The sequence below is a fragment of the Oncorhynchus kisutch genome, linkage group LG25, assembly GCF_002021735.2.
Source record: "Oncorhynchus kisutch isolate 150728-3 linkage group LG25, Okis_V2, whole genome shotgun sequence".
NCBI lineage: Eukaryota > Metazoa > Chordata > Actinopteri > Salmoniformes > Salmonidae > Oncorhynchus > Oncorhynchus kisutch.
Window position 1 is genome coordinate 20,308,874 of NC_034198.2, and position 21,049 is coordinate 20,329,922.

The following is a 21,049-nucleotide window of genomic DNA, read 5'->3' on the forward strand; positions in this document are numbered from 1 at the left end:
TAGGATGAGAGGGGAAGAAGAGGGGCTTGTGACTAGGATGAGAGGGGAAGAAGAGGGGCTTGTGACTAGGATGAGAGGGGAAGAAGAGGGGCTTTTGACTAGGATGAGAGGGGAAGGGTAGCATCGTTGACAAAAGTTAAAAGTTCCTAGGAAAGCTCGCCACACCTTCCCCATATCCCCTTCAAGTTTCAGTTCATGAGGGTATATACACACACTACATGGAGCCATCCATCAATCCTCCAAATCAGCTGGCAACATCAGTAGTAAGTTTCTCATCCATCGTCCTGTTTGTAAGTGTAGGGTTAAAGGGGAGTGTAGGACAGGGTTACCCAAACTCTGTCCTGGGCCCCCACCGGGTGCACATTTTGGCTTTTGCCCTAGCACGTCAGTTGCTTCAAATAATCAAAGCTTGATGATGAGTTGGTTATTTGAATCAGCCGTTTAGTGCTAGGGCAAAAACCAAAACATGCATCCGGGAGGGGGGGAAACCCTGGCGTAGAAGATCTGGCATCCAACGACCCGAGATGCTCAGACAATCCTAGAGGGAGATCAGCCACCCCCTGCTCATCTCCCCAGCAATAATGTTTCGGTTTCACTTGGATCCCTAACAAAATCAGAAAAAAAAATACACTTGCCCTTCTTTCAACCCTCTCGGTTTTTGGACAGTCATTAACAAAAATATATTCTTCTATTTGAATTGTAGCAGTACATCTCCCCCCCCCCCCAAAAAAAAAAGATATGACATTTGTTTGTAGATCCAGCAAAAATAATATTGATAATTATAATTAAAAAACACTTCTCTGCAAAACAGATACAATCATGACTGGTTTTATGGAGGAAAACCGAACGATAGAAAGGTCCATTGTATTAACTCACCTCAATTGTCCACATTTAAAATCTTAAAAATATTTGTAAAAAAGGCAAAATTCTCAGTCCCCAAAAATATTACTTGTGTCATATACTAAGGAAGAAATCTCTACTGTCCAGAAACCCCTTACACATTTTGTACACAATTGGCAAAAATATATAGATATATATTAACAGCAATAACTTACCATTCGTTCAATTTATTCATTTATTGACTTGTAGATTTAACGTTGCATCTCCCATAGGAAGTTGAGTTCTTTTCATTTATACATCAGAAAAATATTAAATAAAAATAACTTCAAAAACTGCCATCCCCCTTCCAGCCAGACCCATGAGGACAGTTGTTCAGAGCACTGAGACAGATGTAGTAGTAGGCTACATAATGTCTAAACTGTTGTGGTTGTTTGTCCCCAGGTCCTGGTGGTTATTACCCAACATGTCTGACTGCCCTGGGCCATGCAAGCCTCCCATCCCACTTATCTGGGACATCATAGCACTCGGGTCTGAACCAAACGTACCCGGGTCCCCAGAGTTAGCCTGCTGCTGTTGTTGCTGTGACAATTGTTGTGGGTTTTGGGGGGCCACCATGCCAGGGTGGTGCTGGGAGAGATGACTCGGGTGCGGAGAGCCTGTCTGTGTCTGGGGGGAGATGCGGTGAGGGGAGGGCTGGGGCTGCATGCGTGGCGAGGGGCTGGAGTGAGGCGGCTGGGACTGTGGCCGAGGGGAGGGCTGAGGGGAACGCACCTGGTTACTGAGGGACTGACCGCCCAGAGCCTGGCCCTGGAGGTGGGGGTGTGGGGACTGGGCCATCTGCTGCTGGGGGCTCATAGGACTGCCGTGCTGGGCAGGCGAGCCCCCTCCTAGGTGCTGCTGCTGGAGTAGTCTCTGGTGGAGGGCCTGCTGGAGCATGGCATGGGAAGACTGGGGCTGACCACCTTGGCCTTGCTGGGGACCCTGCTGCCCCTGTTGGAGCTGCCCAGGCCCCCCACCCCCACCCCCATCCTGCTGTTGCTGCTGCTGCTGCTGTTGCATCTGGTGCTGTAGCCTCTGTTGCAGGGCTGTGGCTACCTGCTGGGACATCGTTCCAGGGTAGCCCTGTCCTTGTTGGCCCTGCCCTGGACCCGGCTGGGGCCCCTGGGGACCTCCCCCACCCTGCTGCGGCCCTCCCCCGCCACCAGGCTGGGTCTGGCCAGGTTGACCAGGCTGGCCCTGATGCATGAAGCCCTGCTGGCCCTGACCCTGCTGCTGTTGTTGGGGGGGCTGGGGCTGCTGGAACTGACCATTGTTACTCATCTGTTGCTGCTGCTGTTGGAGGTGCCTTCTCATCAGAATCTCTCTGAACTGGGGAGTCATGTTGGACATGGGGGTGCCTTGGCCTGGCATACCGCCTTGCTGTTGTTGTAGTGCTGCCATTTGCTGCTGTTGCTGCAGACTCCCAGGCAGGAGGGGGCGCTGCTGCTGTTGCTGTTGTTGTTGTTGTTGCTGCTGCTGCTGCTGCTGTTGTTGTTGTTGTTGTTGTTGCTGCTGCTGTTGTTGCTGCTGTTGTTGCTGTTGTTGCTGCTGCTGTTGTTGTTGTTGTTGCTGCTGTTGTTGTTGTTGCTGCTGCTGCTGTTGTTGTTGTTGTTGTTGCTGCTGCTGTTGTTGTTGTTGCTGCTGCTGTTGTTGTTGTTGTTGCTGCTGTTGCTGCTGCTGCTGTTGTTGCTGCTGTAACTGCTGTAGCTGAGCCATAGTGGACATATTTACTCCTCCACCTGCCTGGCCCATGTTCATCCCTGGCTGGGCTACTCCGGGGTTTACGTTCACCTGCTGACCATCCATGCCCACCTGGTTACCCCCAGGGCCCATTCCTGCCCCACCAGGGGCCCCCTGGAACCGCACGCCTCCGGGCCCCCCTCCTCCCGGGGCCCCCGGCACCCCTGGACCTCCCTGGTATCGGGCAGCTCGCTGCTTGATGAAGGCAGCCATGAGGAGGGGGTTGGAGCGGAGGATATTGAGGACCTGTTGATGCTGGCCGGGGGAGCTGGGGGAACGGAGGGTACGCAGGAGGTCCTGTAGAGCTGCCTGGGGGAGGTTCCCTGTTCCCACCATCGCCGCTGCCGCCCCGGCCACGCCCCCTGGACCTCCCATCAGCCCCATTAACCCCCCTTGCCCTGCCTGCTGTTGCTGCTGACCTTGCTGTTGTTGTTGCTGGACGAGCTGCCGCTGCTGCTGTTGCTGGGCGAGCTGTTGTTGTTGCTGCGGTGTCAGGTGACCCATCTGTCCCATCATGCCTTGCCTCTGCTGGGGTGCCATCCCACCTGGGCCGCTCCACTGCTGTTGGTTAGGATTCTGGAGTTGGGCCTGCTGCTGGAGCTGAACCTGGGGAGAGAGCTGCGACTGGGGGCCTCCTTGCTGCTGCATGCCTCCTTGCTGCTGCATGCCTCCTTGCTGCTGCATGCCTCCTTGCTGCTGCATGCCTCCTTGCTGCTGCATGCCTCCTTGCTGCTGCATGCCTCCTTGCCCCACCACCATCCCCTGCTGCTCCATATGAGTCCTCCCTGCCACACCCTGGCCCTGGGGAGCCATCCCCTGGGGCCCTGCTATGCCTGCTCCTGAGTGGGCCATGCCTTGCATCTGGGTCTGGGGGTTCTGGTGGTGGGGGTGAGGGGGCATCATGCCTCCACCCTGGGCCGCCTGCTGCCTTTGGAGGATCTGAGCTTGAGCCTGGGCCATCTGACGCTGTGTCTCTGCCACACGCTGAATCTTCAACGCTATCTCCACCGCTGCCGGAGGAGGCCCCTGCTGCTGCCCCTGGGGCATGGAGCCCTGGCCGGGGTTTGCCTGCTGCTGTGGAGGTGTGGCTGGGCCCAGACCGGGTTTACCCAGGGACTGGTGGAGGGGCGAGGCACCTGGAGGTCTGGGGGTGTAAGGGGGAAGACCTCCTGGGTGCTTCATCTGCTGGACATTTGGAGACTGGCCCTGCTGCTGCTGCTGTTGGAGCTGTTGTTGGACCATCTGTTGCTGCTGAGGAGAGTTCATCATTACCCCTCCACTATGCTGTATCTGCTGCTGGAACTGGTGGTGCATGTGGTGCTGCTGGGGAATGCCACCCTGCTGCTGTAACTGCTGCTGTTGCCCTGGGGGGCCCTGACCCATCCCCTGCTGGGGTCCGAGGGGCATGTTCCCCTGAGTGGGGGTCTGAGGCGTGGGGGGCTGCGTGCCCACGGACATGGGGGTACTGGGCCCTGTAGTGCCGTTGTTTCCCGGGGACGGTAGCCCACCGTTGCCCCCCGGTCCCGGAGGTGGCTGACCCACCCTCTGCATGCTGGCCATCCTTCTCCGCAGCATCTGGGCCTGCTGGAGACGGTGCTGGAGCTGCTGCTGCCTCAGCTTGTGCTTGATGTTCAGACAGAACGGTACAGGACACTTGTTCTCCTGGCAGTGCTTGGCGTGGTAGCAGCACAGGGCGATGAGCTGCTTGCAGATGGGGCAGCCGCCGTTGGTCTTGCGCTTGCAACCTTTGGTGTGCTGCACCACACGCTTCATCTTCTGGCAGGACGGCAGGCTGCAGTTGGCGTTGCGACACTGGCAGGCGTGGACCAGAGACTGGATGCAGCGCTGGATACTGAGGCGGCGCGAGTCTCCAGGGTTGGCGATGGACGAAGCGGCCGAGTTGTTGCTCTCGTCATCCAGGCCGAGACCCAGCTTCTCCATCTTGTGAATGTGCCCCTTAGAGTTGTAGCAGGTGATGCACAGGTCATAATCCTGGGACAGAGAGAGGAGAAAGTAGCATATAGGTGTTGGTTACACCACACTTTACTTATCATCCCCTTATTAGAATTACCCTAAAACAAATCTCAGTTTGACTTTTCAGCCAGTTCCTCTTCTTTTCCCTCCTAGCCCACTCTATACCCATCCAACCCCATTCAATCCCCTTCCCCAGAGCTAGATGAAACATTTATCCATTTTGCTCAATAACAATATCTTCTTTTTATAAACAGGTACTGTATCATAAGTGTAAACGTCTTTCCTACCTAACGCAGTCTCTTCTGTGAGCTGCTCCACGCTACAACCAGTTGTGAGCTGCGCGGTCTCTTGCTGCCTGACAGTTGATATTTTGCTCAAACTAAGCTGTGTATGGCGAGTGTAATCATTTATCTACATAACGAACTGACAGCTTAGATTGAAAATAGCATTATTACAACATTGTTTTCACGGGCCCAGTGAATGGTTTTCACTGACGTGGATGAATGAATGGCCCAGAGGGATAACAAAACCTCCCAGGGCCAGCGGGCAGCCCTGCAATGAGTAGATGGGAGAGGCAGGACTTGCAGTGTGTCGAATGTCTCAAATAGTCCTATTTTAGCGTTCGGCAACGCATTTGCTCGTTGACGAAAGCGAGCAGTTTGGATGCAATAATTGAATAACGTACTCGTTACTATGCAACTCTCCCGCACACAGTGAGGCCAGTTTGCTTTCCCTGTAAGCTACATACTACACCACCTGAGGTGGTGGGAACTAAAAATACATTAGCTCGATTACTTTCATGTCCTACAAAAAAAAAAAAACGTTCCATCTGTATGCCTAGGCTACTTTATGTATTCAATGTGAATGGCATGCTACGCTCCACAGGTGCATCGTCTCAAAAACATATTAGCCTCGCGCCACAGACAAACAAAATTGTGTCATAAGAGGAAGGCAATGTTGGTGTTTAATTTTCTGTTTATCGTCCCAGCTCTACCCTTCCTCTCCTCTTCCTCCACCCCTCTAACCTGAACCCTAACCCTCACCTCGCAGACGGTGCAGTGGTAGCGTGTCTCCACGTGGCCCTTGCACTCATTGCAGGTGTAAACGAAGCGGTCCTGGCTCTGGTTGTGGAGCTCCACCAGCATGCACATGGAGCTCCACTTGGACCTGCGCAGCGAGCTGAACTCCAGGTGTTTGTCGCGGGCCAGGGTGAGAAAGGCGTCGCGCCCGTCCATCAGGTCGCATGCCATTAGGCCGTCGGGGTCCGTGATGGGGCCCAGCGTGTTGGACATAGGCGCCGCTATCAGACGGATCACAAAGAATACCTGGCGAGGAGAGAGCAGAACAGAGTTAATGGAGAAGACATTTAGACCGGTTTTATTTTAAGCTGTTTGTCAAGGGTCATTTTAACTTGATTGTACAATAGAGGGCACTATATGTTGGGGTCATGGGTCACAAGTACAGTTGAAGTCGGAAGTTTACATACACCTTAGCCAAATATAATAATTCCTGACATTTAATCCTAGTAAAATTGCCTCCTCTTAGGTCAGTAAGGGTCACCACTTTATTTTAAGAATGTGAAATGTCAGAATAATAGTAGAGAGAATGGCTGATTTCATATTTTATTTCTTTCATCACATTCCCAGTGGGTCAGAAGTTTACAGGCTTTCCACAATAAGTTGGGTGAATTTTGGCCCGTTCCTCCTGACAGAGCTGGTGTAACGGAGTCAGGTGTGTAGGCCTCCTTGCTCGCACACACTTTTTCAGTTCTGCCCACAAATTTTCTATAGGACTGAGGTCAGGGCTTTGTGATGGCCACTCCAATACCTGGACTTTGTTGTCCTTGGGCCATTTTGCCAAAACTTTAGAAGTATGCTTGGGGTCATTGTCCATTTGGGAGACCCATTTGCGACCAAGCTTCAACTTCCTGACTGATGTCTTGAGATGTGGATATTTTGAAGCAACATAATTTTCCTGCCTCATGACGCCATTTATTTTGTGAAGTGCACCAGTCCCTCCTGCAGCAAAGTACCCCTACCACATCATGCTGCCAACCCGTGCTTCACGGTTGGGATGTTGTTCTTCGGCTTGCAAGCCTCCCCCTTTTTCCTCCAAACATAATGATGGTCATTATGGCCAAACAGTTCTATTTTTGTTTCATCAGACCAGAGGACATTTCTCCAAAAAGTACGATCTTTGTCCCCATGTGCAGTTGCAAACCATAGTCTGTCTTTATGGCAGTTTTGGAGCAGTGGCTTCTTCCTTGCTGAACGGCCTTTCAGGTTATGTTGAAATAGGCCTTGTTTTACTGTGGATATAGATAATTTTGTACCCGTTTCTTCCAGCATCTTCACAAGGTCCTTTGCTGAGGTTCTGGGATTGATTTGCACTTCTCGTTACAAAGTACATTCATCTCTAGGAGACAGAACACGTCTCCTTCCTGAGCGGTATGACGGCTGCGTGGTCCCATAGTGTTTATACTTGCGTACTATTGTTCGTACAGATGAACATGGCGTTTGGAAATTGCTCCCAAGGATGAACCAGACTTGTGGAGGTCTACAATTTTTTTTTCTGAGGTCTTGGCTGATTTCTTCTGATTTTCTGAACTCTGAACTCAGAGGCACTGAGTTTGAAGGTAGTCCATTAAATACATCCACAGGTACACCCCCAATTGACTCAAATGATGTCAATTAGCCTATCCGAAGCTTCTAAAGCCATGACAATTTTCCAAGCTGTTTAAAGGCACAGTCAACTTAGCGTATGTAAACTTCTGACCCACTGGAATTGTGATACAGTGAATTATAAGTGAAATCATCTGTCTGTAAACAAAAAATTACTTGTGTCATGCACAAAGTAGATGTCCTAATCGACTTGCCAAAACTATAGTTTGTTAACAAGAAATTTGTGGAGTGGTTGAAAAACTAGTTTTAATGACTAGTGTATGTAAACTTCCGACTTCAACTGTATATAGATAGCACATGAAAGGTTAGCACAGGTGAGAGAGGGCATACAGGTCTTACCATATCACAGAACATGCTCATAGATTTCACCTCTACACCTTTTCTATGCAAATATTTGTATTTGAACTAAACCATTTATCTTTTGTATGCTCAATAAATGGGAACTTCACCCGAAAAGAGTTAATGTTTGGAAAACAATTTCGTCTCTCTCCTGTGCCATTAGCCATCAGTCACTCCCTCCTACCTCTTTGTGCTTCTCCATGCTGGCGTAGAGTTTCTGAGAGAGGTCATTGGACACGTTGGGCAAGCCTGGCTTCTTCTTATTGGCTCGGCTCATACTGCTCTTATTCTTAGAAGTCTTCTTGGTGTTCTTCTTCTTGGCATTCTTGCTGTCGCCCTTCGTGGCCTGGAGGTGAATTACACACACCACAGTAGTAAACTTTTTTTAAATTTACAACCAATGTAGAAATGCAATTCATACAAAAATCTATTCAACATTTTGTATTAAGTGAAACATAAAAACAGAATGAAATTATCACACTGATTGAAAGAGATCAAATGAAATCACATCAAAACAAACCCAAAGATCCATATGAACACACTGCAATGTACCTTGTGGTAAATGTCCATCCCACTTACATCTATGCTCTCGTTGGAAGTGCTGTTTTCCTCTCTCTTCCTCTCCTCCTCCTCCTGCTCCAGCTCCTTGATGCTCTCCTCCAGCACGTTGGGCCAGAAGTCCCCCTCAAAGTACGGCAGCTCCTTGGCACTTGTCAGACGGTCCTCCGTGGCCTGCTTGAAGATGTCCTGAGTGAGGGACATAAATATATTAAACCCAGATTTAACACTCCACTCGTCCTGCTTTATGTAACAAATGAGTAACACCACTTCAAGTTGTCACAACATGAACGGTGATAAAATGGTGCTTCTCAGAGGCCAATCCATGACTGTCCTTGTGTGCTCAACCCTCCACTTGCCGAAGAAGACAATTTAATAAAATTCTAACTTTGACCCCGCAAGGACCCCTCAAGCCTCTTTACCTTGAAGTCATGCACAATACGCTCTGCCACAGCCTTGTCCAGCATCTTCCTATACCACTCCTGAAGCCTCTTGGGCTTGGGGATCTTCTGGTCCATAGGGTGACAGTGGAAGATGTAGTCGTCCCCTTCACTAGGTGGGCACGCCCAGATGTGACCCGTCGTGTACCCCAGCTTCTTGACATACTCCAGATAGCCAATGAGAATCTCATGGTAGACGCCCGTCCTCAGAGAACGAGGCTGGAAGAAGTGAACACTGTCCAGGTACGAGATGTACACGCGTCTGGGGAGAGATGGAGAGAGGAGAGAGGGCAGGAGAGAGCAAGGATGAGGTCCAGTCCTTAACATTAACATAAAACTGCTCCCCACGGAGTTGAGAAAATGTACCCTTCCAATAACTATCACCTCTGATTGGGAGGAGGGCAGTCCGAGCCGTACTCCTGTACATGCATGCCAAAGAAGCAGACATCAGCTCCATCAATGTCCTCAAACGCAAACAGGGCTTTCGTTCTGTATGGGAATGACTCACACATCTCCCCAGTGTCCACAAACCTAGAGAGAGACAAGAGATGTCTGATGCTAGAATGACAGCATGCATGCATACTAACAGGTTTGGTAGGTTACTTTCTAAATGTAATCCGTTAGTTACAGTACCTATGCATAATTATCAGTAACGTAACTTTTGGGTTACCCAAACTCAGTAATGTAATTGATTACTTTCACTTACTTTTCAATTACTTTCCCCTTAAGAGGCATTAGAAGACAAAAAGGATCCATCAAACGCATTTGGTGTGTCATCATAGTGGTCTCTGACTTGTGGTCAGACTTGCTCAGGTGAAACAAACTTAAGTCCAATGCAACTGTTCTCAATATTAAATCATTTCTAGGTAACAATTAAGTACCAAAATGTACTTCTTAGAAAGAACAATTACTCAAGCAAGAATTTAGCTAGGACTGTCGGAGTGGTCCGAGTTGGGAGGGGAAAACTGAAAACTAGATATTGGCAGAGAGGTTTGGAACTCTTTCTTATTGCTCTATTAACCAATTTACCACCTGGTGATGTCACCAGGCAGGCCAAAACGCCATCCCACCACAAAAGGCTGACATTTCAGGCTCTTTTCAAAACAACTCTTATACAAAAAGGCTATTAATAATTTTACAATTTGACCGTATTATTCAAATCTCATAGTGTGGAAATATTATAAAACACAAGAAAATCAAATTTAAATTTGCACCTTTTTTCCAATGCTAAATTGAATGTCATTATGTCAAAGGTGACATAACATATTTTTTTCCACAAACATCCTTTCTGAATTTAAAAGTAATCCAAGAAGTAGAAATCTAGTTTTTCCAAAAGTATCCAATGTGACTACAATATTTTTGATTGGTAACGTAACTAACTACAGTTAGTTTTGGTAATCAGATTACATGTAATCAGTTACTCCCAAACCCTGCATACCAATATATTTATATATTCACCATCTTTCATCATTCAGAGTTACTGCTTCACCATCTACCATGCTCTGGTCTCAAACTCTTTCTACCTTGCAATTCTGATACGGAAAAAAACCCCTCTCAAATTCTGAGATTAAAAAAAGGTGATCCAATCCTCTCAGATTTACAGTGCCTAGGGGTAGCGGCTAGGGGTTGATTTGGGATTCAACAAATTACTACATTAACCCCACTCGTTCTGCCTCTTATCCCTTTCTCCTGTTCTACTTCAGGGAAACACGCTCACTATTCCCCCAGTGGTGCCTGTCCCTTACCTGGACTTCATGCCTGGTTTGACCTCCACCACCTTGTCTGAGACGTGGACCACTCGGATGGTGACGTCACCCGACTCAGGGTGGCTCTGACGCTTCAGGTAGTCATTCACTCTAGTCTCCAAATAACAGCCCAGCTTAGTGTGGGGCAACCCTGGAGACAGGGAGATAAGCTTCATTACAAATAAGCTAGGTAAAGGAGGGAGGAACTACCTCAAATGGAGACGGGTAAGTAATATTTAGGGTTCAAAAAGGGTTCAAAAAGACATTGGTACTAACTTTTGGCAGCATACTTGTTCTCTCTCCGCGTCTTATTCAACTTCTTTAAGCAGCCATCACAATTAAAACTGGTGGGTGAAAGAGTTAATTAGCGTCAGTAGAGATGCCAGAACCTTCTAATAAGACTAACTGCTTCCTCTCTTCTGGTTACAGGGAACAAGGCATGCAGACAGACTTACCCTAACGGCCAGATAGTGTCGTTGTGCAGGACACAGATCTGGTGCATCTTACGTCCGCAGTCCATACATTCCACAAGTCTGCAGAGAGGAACGAGAGGAGAGAAATAAATCAGACTGCTTACGTCGCCACAACTAAATGTAATTACTCAACAAGACGGTGGACTTACAATTCAGGATCCAGTGTGTCATTCTTCTTCTTCTCAAACTGATCTTTACCGATGGAACTGAAATTAGAAAGAAGAAATGTAACACACATACCGCAACAATAGCAACCAGGCCACCCCCAGTTAAAAGCCTCAAGAAAAAAATATACATTGAAAGGGTAAGGTGGATGAACCACAGTCTAACCAACCAATAAAATACAGCTTCTTAAATGAACCACAGTCTAACCAACCAATAAAATACAGCTTCATAAACTCCAAATGACAATCAAGGTGAAAGCATTGGATTCTCTGGCAGGGCTCTCATCCAACATTTCATATAAAGTTTAAGACTTATTTGGCCTGATTTTCAAATATGCCGTGTTTTCATCCCAATTTTGATTTACTGAAGAGGTGCTGCAGAACAGATGTAGGCCAATAGAGGAAAACAGTCTACGAGAGGTGAGACAAACAATAACTGCGACAGTAGAGATGTACAATAAAACCAAATCAACTACTGTAGGAGAGAGAATACCACAGACATGTAAGGAAGACATTCACAATAACAGCAAATGGAGGTACTTTAAAGCTGATATGAGGGAGAAGCTTAGCATATGAGGAGTCAAATAAAAGCCTATAGCTAAAAGTATAGAATAAAGTTTACGTTAAACCAAAAGAAAAGTTGAGGGAAGGCTAGTGGATGGTAACGTTCTACTCACGTCGGAGGCTGGGAGGGGTCGTCTCCCAGGGACACGTTGTCCCCCTGGATTTCGTTGAAGCACTTCTCACAGAAGTGGTACCTGCCAGCAAGAAGCCCAAATTTTGGTGAACTACACCGTTCCCCAACAGCACAGCCAATCACAGAGAAGGCACGTAGAGGCAGCCACCAATCAAGGCATGACAGGGTGGGAGCAAGCACGCAGGCACACAGGAGACAGGAGGAGCGCAGAGCAGGCAGGGCAGGTGTCGTCGTCAGAACAGCCAATCATGATTCAGGATGGAAGGGAAAGGGGGGGGGGGATAGATGGGGTTTGGAGGCGCATGATTGGACCAGACAAAAGCAAGCCAATGCAGATGTCACAAGCATTGACGACACAGGGAAAGGGCAGAAAGGGTTGGATGGAGGAATGATTTGAATGGTGAGGAGAGAACAAGACAACATCCAGGACAACAGAGTAGAAGGCCAAGGCAAAGCACAGATTAGCGTTTTGGGCAGGAGAAGATGAGCAAAACCATCACAGCTACATATACAGCAGTGACAGAATCAACTGGAGGGGAAGCCTGCGTCAATGCAGATACTGAACAGATGAACAGCGACACAGACAATTGTTCTATTATAGAGCTCATTTTAAAGTGGGTCCTTTCTTATCTTCAGTCAGGTCAGTGCTGTCACAAATAATATTTGTGAATGTACATATTCGTACCCGATCACAGCCTACAGCTTTTGTTAGAAATTGAAGTTTGAAGAAATGTCCAGAATGGCAGTAAAAAAGGACAGACTTAAAATGTAATTGCGTTAAGCACATGGATATTAAAATGGGGAAAAACGTGGCAAACCATTTACTCCCAGAGAAACACAAAATTCAACATACAGTCATTATGACATTTATCACTGTGTGTATGGGTGTGTGTGTGTATGTGTGTGAGAGAGACACACACTCGGCTCCCTCTCTACCTGTTCTGGTAGCTGAAGTAGGCAGCGTCCCGGGGAATAGTGCACAGCTGCTTCCCATAGCAGCACAACGTCTGGGGAGAGAACTCCAACTGAAGGGAGGGAAAAAAAATGCAGGAAAGAGAGAAAGTTAGATGATAAATCAACACTTCTTTACTCCCCAAATCCCCAAGTTATTTGTATAGCGCTTTTCAATACAGGTAACAAAGTGATTCACATAAAATAACAACAGTACAAACAAAGACAGGGGGAATGACAATGAACAAAGATTACGAATTAAAAATCATACAATAAAGCATCTTTATGTTCAGTAGTGCCAGGAGTTGTTAAGGACCATCCAACCAGGGAAAACTCTGGGCCCAATTCATGATTATGACACACCAATAGACACAAAAGGAGAAAGACAATCACTGTATCAGTATCTAGAGCTTCTTCACCAGCCAAAAACAATCCGTTTTCATGGAGGCAATTTGGTTAGGCCAAAGGAATGTGCCAGCCCTGGGTCACATGGCCCTTCAGGCTCATAGTACATGACAACAGCTGTCCGGCCTTATGGTCCTTCTGAGGGGCTTAACCCTGACATCCACACCACTTCTCTAATTTTCATAAAAACGAGTCACTCTGGTCATCCTGTGGACCACTTAGCAAAGTCATAAATAAGCTGCAATGTTCAATATTAAGTGTTGAAATGTAATATGGCGATGTTATGCCAACGCTGAAATTAACCACCCCTCGTTTTGGATGTGAAACTAGCAATGCAATAACCACATCTAGTTGGAAAGTATATGTCACACACACACAGCTGAATACCAACCAGACACACACACACACCCATCTCACCTTCCTGCCGCAGCAGTAGCCCAGGCTGACCATGACGGGGTCTATCTCAGCCTCGAACACCTCGGCCAGCTTGGAGCAGTACTTGTAGACGCGGGACGTCTTGCGGTTGTACAGCCAGGCGTTGTTCAACATGACCCAGATGTCGTCCACGTACTGCCAGGGTTCCTGGTACTGACCAGTATCCAGCTTACGCTTTATAGTGGACAGGTCCATGGGGGTCTTCACTATGTCAAAGTAGTCCTGGAGAGGGGTATGGTCAAGTCAAGTTTCCTTTATTATTTGACAAGTGGGAAATTTGTGTGTAAAAAGTACATATCTTTTTAATAGAACATTAAAACCAGACTAAAACGGTGTGAATATACAGTACATACAGGTATGCCCAGTAGATGAGGGTCCACAGGCTGTCTGAAGGGCAGAGACTCTGGGTCCTGGCGATACAGAGACTCCAGGGTAGGCATCAACGCCTGGCGCAGCTCCTCTGGCTTGAAGACTGAGATAGGTGGGAGGAGAAGAGGGGAAGGTTTAGAGAGGTTAGGGTTGAAGTTGTATTCAGAAACAGACTATAACTCCGCAAGAACATAACCACAGATAGTGTATAGAGACGTACAACTTGCACATAGTATATATGACGTCACAGAATCATCAACAGAATAAAGCCGTCCTTACTCTTCTTCTTGCTCTGGGCACCAGACGGAATACCAGGGGAATCTGATCCCTTCTCCTCCTCTTTCGGCTCCTTCTTCACCTCCGGTTTCCGGTCTTCCATCTTCACCCTTTCCTCACTCTTAACCCCGGACGATGACAACGTTTCCATGGGAACACCTTTGCCCCCTTGGCCTCCACACTCCTCTTTCTTCACCCCCTCCATTTTGATGGGTTTGTTCTCCGTCTTGATGTTGGATAGCTTCCCCCCCTTGGAGCAGCCTTCCTCCCAGTCGTCCTCCTCATCCTGCTGCTGCTTGACCTCCGCCTTTGGGTCCACGGAGGCCGAGGCGTCCGACTGGGAAGCCTGCTGGGAGGCCGTGTCCACACTGCTGACTGACGCTGGGGTCAGAGCCTGACAGTCCTGCGACTGGAAGCCACCCTTCTGGGACATCTGTGAGGAGGGATCGAGAGAGAGCAAAAGCTAAAAGTTAGAAAAAGATTGATACTACAAGAGAATGCAACAACAACCCCCATGGGTGTTACAGTGAAGGAGAGAGTCAGGCGAGAGGTCAGAGGAAATTCCTAAATAATTGTTTACTACATTGACCATTAACTGCTCCATTTTGCAGCTGTATGTATCATGGTGGAGTCAATGTTGTGATCACTTCTGTAAACCAATGTCCTATTTATACCATGTGTTGAAAATGGACGATTATAGCAGTATGTTTTTTTTCTAAATGATCAAATAAATCAAGTCAATTAATCTCACCGGAGTGCGAGGCGTGCGAGGGAGCTGGGCTCCATGGGGGTTGGGTGTTGTGGAGGGGTGACCAGGGTGAGATGGGGTGGTGGCCCCTGCTCCCATTCCCTGCTGCATGGGCTTATTGGAGCCTGGCCCCTGGCTGCCGGGCCCTAGCTGCTGCTGGGGGCCTGGGGGGGGCAGCTGGGGCGGGTTAGGGGTGTGGGGCTGGGGGGTCTGTGAGCCTGCTAGCCTGGGTGGTGTTTGGTGGGGTGTGGGGGTGATGCTGCGGGCGGGGGAGGGCGAGCTCTGGCGCATGGCCGAGAGGTGGGTTATTGAGTTGGGCTGCTGGGAGTTGTTGGACGAGGGGCCTCCACCCACACTCTGGGGACCCATGGGCCCCACCGAGGGGACACCGCTACCCCCTCCGACCGAACCGGGCCCGGCTAGAGGGCTGTTGGCGGGGAGAGGGGAAGGAATGGGCATTGGAGTCTGTAGGGAGAGAGAGGGAAACGGAGAGAACAGATGAGGCATTTAGCATTAATACATTATTCAGAGGTTAACATAAACCATGTTCAACAGGGACATCCTCCAATAAACCTCTACATGAGGACACACTAGTGCAGGCAGGAGGGTTTGACTGGTGCATATACAGATGTGTGGGAACGTATTAGTGATTACATTTAGTTGGTTTAGTTAATATGATTAAATTAAAAACTATGGTTGCAACTTCCGAAGTTCACCAGTAAACTACAGGAATTTGAACATTTTCCATAAGTATTTTCATAACGTAAAATATATAAAATCATAAATTAAGACGATTGTAATATAAATAAAATGACAAAGCTGTAAAACATCCTATATAGAACCCATCAAATACAGTTGGTGTTACGAAATGAGGATTTCAGCATGAAATATCCTTTACATTGTTTACACACATTCGACCCTGTCAATATGTGTTGTAAATGTTTTGAAACCAAATTGGTGGCAGTTGTGAAAAAAAGTTAATAGTTGGAAGAGTTGCAGAGTTCATTGGAAAGTATGTCATTGTTGATAACATCCTTTCATGAATAAATAATTTCTGGGTAACAATTAAATACCTTAATGTGATTTTTAATTGAAAACAATGGTCAAATAAATTAAAATAGCTTAGCAAAGAGCAATTTCTCAAGCAAGAATTTAGCTAGGAGTGTCTGGGATAGGTAAACTGAAAACTAGCTCTTCTAGAGCTCTTACACTAAAAGGGCATTATAATTTTCACAATGTCACAGTATTATTCCAAACGGAGTTTGGAAATAATTGCATTTTTATTTTTAAAAAACTGTTAAATCCCATTGGACTGGGCAATTACAAAAATGACAAAACTCAAGCAACTTTAGTCAACTTTGGGTAGTTTATAACCCTAATTAAAACAAACAGCATTGAAGCCCTCGTATTGTCAAGCACCAATACTTTTTGCGTACCCAATCTGTCCATCGACATAGACCACATACTTCCACCTCTCTCACCTGTGCCATGCCTACCTGATTGCCTTGCTGGTTCAGACCAGGCTGTGCCATGCCGGGCTGCCCCGTGCCGAGGCCTGGTCCTGGGCTGGAGCCTGGGAACTGTCCCTGGGGAAGGTACTGGTTCTGGCCCGTGTTGGGCTGGCCCATCCTGGGGTTCCCCATGCCCATCTGCAGGAGACAACAGACATGGTTTAAAATAGAACTTATATTAGTCCTTTGACACTTTGGATACTAGGGATTACGCTGTATGTGGCATCAATGTATACATTAGTGCTATGACATATGGTTCCTCTTGCAATGGAATAGGTCTATAAGATATATTGAAGACTCAAACTCTTATATTTGGGTATAATGGTTTATTTTCAAATGAAAAGCTTATGCCCATTAAGTGCATGTAAAGCCTTGATGAGCACACTGACCTGGTTGATGGGTGTGAGGGGGAGAGGAGGGGTGGACCTCTGGCCCATAGACTGCATCCCCATCTGGTTGAACTGGTTCATACCTGAAGAAAAACAGCCGTGAGGAGCATACAGAGAACACCGCTAGTGTAGCAATTAGGGATATGCATATTTCCCTTTGAGGATACATGGGATATGATACGTTTTAGTTTGAAACGAGTCGGTGCGATTCGGTTTGATTAGAGAACGAGTCAATGCACTCACATGTTGCATAAACACATACATTTTTCATTCCAAATTAAAATCTGCTGATGATTTAGCTCATGAGCTGGTCCTCAAAGCTGGATCGGTCTACACTGACTTCTGTGTGAATCAGGGTTCCCCAACTGGCAAGCCCGATGGTTTCATTTGAGCTCCCAAGTTGAGCAATTAGTTTTGTTTTTATTGTTGGACATAAGATTGTAAAAAACAGGAAATCAGCTCCAAGTGATTTTAATGTTGGAAATCTGTTCCCCAGTATTCCCACACATGGAGACGTGATCGTATACAAATGTATGCAAGGTTTGAAATTATTATGTTTCAGTCAAATAATATATCTGTTTAGGCTTCTTGCAGTCCACAAATGACTTGTTATTATGTTCCAGCCCCCCGACCATCCCCTCAAGAAATTGGCCCGTGGCTGAATGCAGTCGGTCTAAATGGTGTATGTACTTTTGATTGGGGAAGCAGCAAACCTTCACTGTGGGGACAACGTCGGCGATGCATTTCGTGATGAAGCCGGCAATGGAGGGGATTAGCTCATCGATGCCATCGGCAGAGTCGCAGAACATATTCCAGTCAGCGCTAACAAAGCAGTCCTGCAGCATAGCCTCCACTTCGATGGAGCATTTCTCTACAGAGCGCATCATGGGTACTTCCTGTTAAAGCATCGGTTTGTAAACAGGAAACAGGAGTATAGAACCATGAACTGATTTGCCCAAGAGGGGACAAGGGAGGGCCCTTGTATGCTAACTTGTGGGTTGAGTAATAGTGGTCTAGGGCGTCATCACCCCTAGTGGCGAAGGAGACGTGTTGATAGAAGTTGGGCATCACGTCTAAAGCCTTGTTCACACTGCAGGCCCTAATGTTTTGTTTTGTTTTCAAAATCCGTTTTGAAATACTGACAGTCCAAAAGAGAAAATTACAAGTGACCAAATCGGATGTGTGTTCAGACAGCAGTCATTTGCTAACATGGCTACAATATTTGTCATAGTAACGACGGGTGTTTGCGCAGTGGCGTAGGCCGATTGGTGGTGGTGCTCGTGTTTCCAATCACTCAGAAGTTATGCAGCAAGCCAAGGTGACACACCTGCCATGGACATTTCCCAGTTGCTTAGTCATTTTTGGCTAGCCACATCAGTCAACTAGCTAGCTATGTAGCCATTTAACACATTCACTAAATTGTTTGTAAACAATTAACAAGCTAGTTAGCTACCACATGTTCTTGTTAAACTGTCAGAGTAGATAGCAAGCAACAAGAAATGCCAAATAAGTAAAAAAAAAACACTTGATGGCAAATAAATCATTTGACCCTTCAGACAAGTCACATGGCTAGGAAACAGACTTGTATCGACTTTAAACCACCTACCACAATCAGATTCCATGTTTCTAAAATTGGACATATGAGTCATTTCAAAACGGTCAATGTGAACAAGGCTTTAGTGACACGGAATCAAAATCACTGGCAACAAGAAAAGCAGCCTCCGGGTGCATGGTTTCTTTGCTCGTTTATAGCCTCATACAGTACCAATGAGCATTTCTTGTAGTGGATAACTGTTTGGAGCGGTTTCCAAGTTAATAATAAATGAATTCTCCCCCATGTGAATACAATAAGAAAATGGGAACATAGATACATTCAATATAATTCATGAGTGGAATCAAAACCTCTGTTTAAACCCTTTCTCATGCTTGGAGTCTTCACAGATTTGGCATAAATCATGTGACAAAACACTTTCCTATACTGCTGTTTGTAATATCATATACTAAGCATTTAACAATTGAATTACACATCGACCTTGATCCTGTGAAATGCCTAGATATTTCTGTCACTGTTTTTGTATGGATACCTCTTAACATTTCATATCTCCCTATGTTACGGTGTGAAAACAGTTTATTAGCACACATATCCAAAACAATGTATGTGAATGCAAAAATACTTCAAACAGAAAAGGGTACATTTTATGATTACATTTTTTTTAAGTTTAAAAATCCCTACCACCATTAACGGGGTTCTTCAATAATTACGCATAATAGTGATTTGATGTGCATTTGATGTCTAGCTGTTTAGTTACACGGGGACACTATCACTCAACATCAGGATTTTCTGAATGACAGTCAAGTCATAAAGAGCTTGTGTGATACTGCATGCGATTTAACAGCCAGGTGCAGCAATTCATGGTGATCTCGAGGATCGACGTCTATGTTGTTACGGCGGTCAAGATAATTAGCCTACTTCGTGGACGACAAATCAAAATTCCTGAAGTAAGATTAGTGTACATTTTGATCGTTTGTTATCCCGAAGCTCTCACTATGTTACCACCCATCAATCCCTCTCAGATCTCAACAAGTGTCTATACTCTGGGTAGTAGGGACTAGGGGCTGCTTCTTGACAGGCCATGGGAATTATGGTAGCTCAGTCGGTCATAGGAATGGGATTGAGAAATCGAGTACTTGAACGGTCGATGTTTAACATCTTTTTCAAATACTGTAAAACTATTTGTAAGAAATTGCCTTAAGTCTACATTAACTTGCTTTGACACTAGTATTCCATTTTGGCATTTGAGGGACACAAAAAAAAAATATATATATATATATATATATATATATATATATATATGAATGTACCAAGCATCACACTTCTGCTCCCCAAATTCCCTTTTCCCTGTCTCATGCAATTGAGTTACGACTGGTCCCTCCACACAGTGTGCGCCTAAATAAATAAATGCCTATAAAAACATATAGAACAGATGGGATACACAAGCTATAGTCCTTGCCAAATGACAACAGTTTAATCACAAATTCTAAATGGACTGGTTGACTGAAGTAGGGAAATGTGGGTGTTGCAACAATGAGCTGTAGTTTTGGAATAATTGCGTCATTATCCGCTTACGCTACTTCGCAGTAATCACTACTTAACACAGCCAGTCAAAATTGGCTAGATCATAAATATTCATACATGTATTGCTTTTTGGTCTTAAGGTTAACAGTGTAGTTAGGGTTAGGTTTCAAATCAGACAGGGTTTATGACTCTGTGGCAACTAACGTTAGTGACAACTTTACTTTGCGAACTGCTAGTGGTATTTAGAATTGGTTAGCCTAGGCTATTACCCCCCTAAACATACAGGTTCCACTGAAAATATACAATAACATGTCTTTGTAAAACAAAGTATTTATCAGATTCATTAAGCTTAGGCCGACTCGCCAAACAGATATCCCCATGCAGTGTTCAATGCAGAATAACTGTTCCAGATGAGAGATGCAAATCACTTCACACTATTATGTCCTATTTCATTTATTATATCCTGGGGTTGTTGTTTTTTTTACTATAAAAAAAGGTGTCTGGACTGTGATAAGGGTCAGGAAATAATTGTCTGCTAAATTAACAAAACAAGGCTATGCCATTGCACAACCACAGGCAAGCAAGCCCCACACTGCTGATGTTACTACTTTTTTAAAGCTTATATAATATAAGCCAGCTAATAAGTTTCAATACATTTGACTGAATATATACTGGGGTCAGCAGGTTGCGGATCGAATCCCCGAGCTGACAAGGTAAAAATCTGTCGTTCTGCCCCTGAACCCACTGTTCCTAGGACATCATTGTAAATAAGAATTTGTTCTTAACTGACTTGCCTAGTTAAATTGATTATTGAGGCAATTTAGCAATTAGGATAGGTTATCTGTAATGGTTGATAAATTAGGCATTGTTACACAGTTGCCATAAAGAAATACAGTTTTTCTCCCAGTGCCGCCTTCGGTCAAATGCCCATCCCTTGTCAGAAATTTGCTGTCAAATACTTGCTTCCTATGTCCTTGGGATTGCATTTCTTTGATTGAAAATAAGAATTTGTTCTTAACCGACTTACCTAGATAAATAAAGGTAAAATACAATTTGTTGCATCCTCGTCTCCTTCTCAAAACCCATTGCATGAGAAGGTCAGAGGTCCCCCCCCCCTTTAATTGAGGTGGCGAGAGGACATGAGAAATGAAGGAAACGCAATAGAGATTCTCCTCGTTTCATCCATTCCTCACCTCCCG

The 21,049-nt window shown here is 46.1% G+C and overlaps 1 protein-coding gene across 2 annotated transcripts in view; it reads right to left on the bottom strand.

The window, feature by feature from the left end:
- The window catches only part of LOC109870007 (histone acetyltransferase p300), a 46,659-nt gene continuing 25,610 nt past the window's right edge, over window positions 1-21,049 (bottom strand). Inside the window, exons 12-29 of one of the 2 annotated variants that reach the window (XM_031804712.1) lie at window positions 16,775-16,857; window positions 16,371-16,523; window positions 14,878-15,339; window positions 14,130-14,559; window positions 13,835-13,953; window positions 13,464-13,703; window positions 12,627-12,715; window positions 11,671-11,781; window positions 10,979-11,035; window positions 10,812-10,889; window positions 10,633-10,700; window positions 10,357-10,507; window positions 8,996-9,142; window positions 8,594-8,873; window positions 8,193-8,360; window positions 7,798-7,959; window positions 5,637-5,918; window positions 1-4,611 (exon numbers count right to left, since the gene is read on the bottom strand). In XM_031804712.1, coding sequence (XP_031660572.1) covers window positions 1,243-4,611; window positions 5,637-5,918; window positions 7,798-7,959; window positions 8,193-8,360; window positions 8,594-8,873; window positions 8,996-9,142; window positions 10,357-10,507; window positions 10,633-10,700; window positions 10,812-10,889; window positions 10,979-11,035; window positions 11,671-11,781; window positions 12,627-12,715; window positions 13,464-13,703; window positions 13,835-13,953; window positions 14,130-14,559; window positions 14,878-15,339; window positions 16,371-16,523; window positions 16,775-16,857 — 6,449 coding nt within the window. In that variant the 3' untranslated portion in view covers window positions 1-1,242. The remainder of the gene's footprint in view (window positions 4,612-5,636; window positions 5,919-7,797; window positions 7,960-8,192; window positions 8,361-8,593; window positions 8,874-8,995; window positions 9,143-10,356; window positions 10,508-10,632; window positions 10,701-10,811; window positions 10,890-10,978; window positions 11,036-11,670; window positions 11,782-12,626; window positions 12,716-13,463; window positions 13,704-13,834; window positions 13,954-14,129; window positions 14,560-14,877; window positions 15,340-16,370; window positions 16,524-16,774; window positions 16,858-21,049) is intronic. The other variant, XM_031804713.1, reaches the window with a different exon arrangement.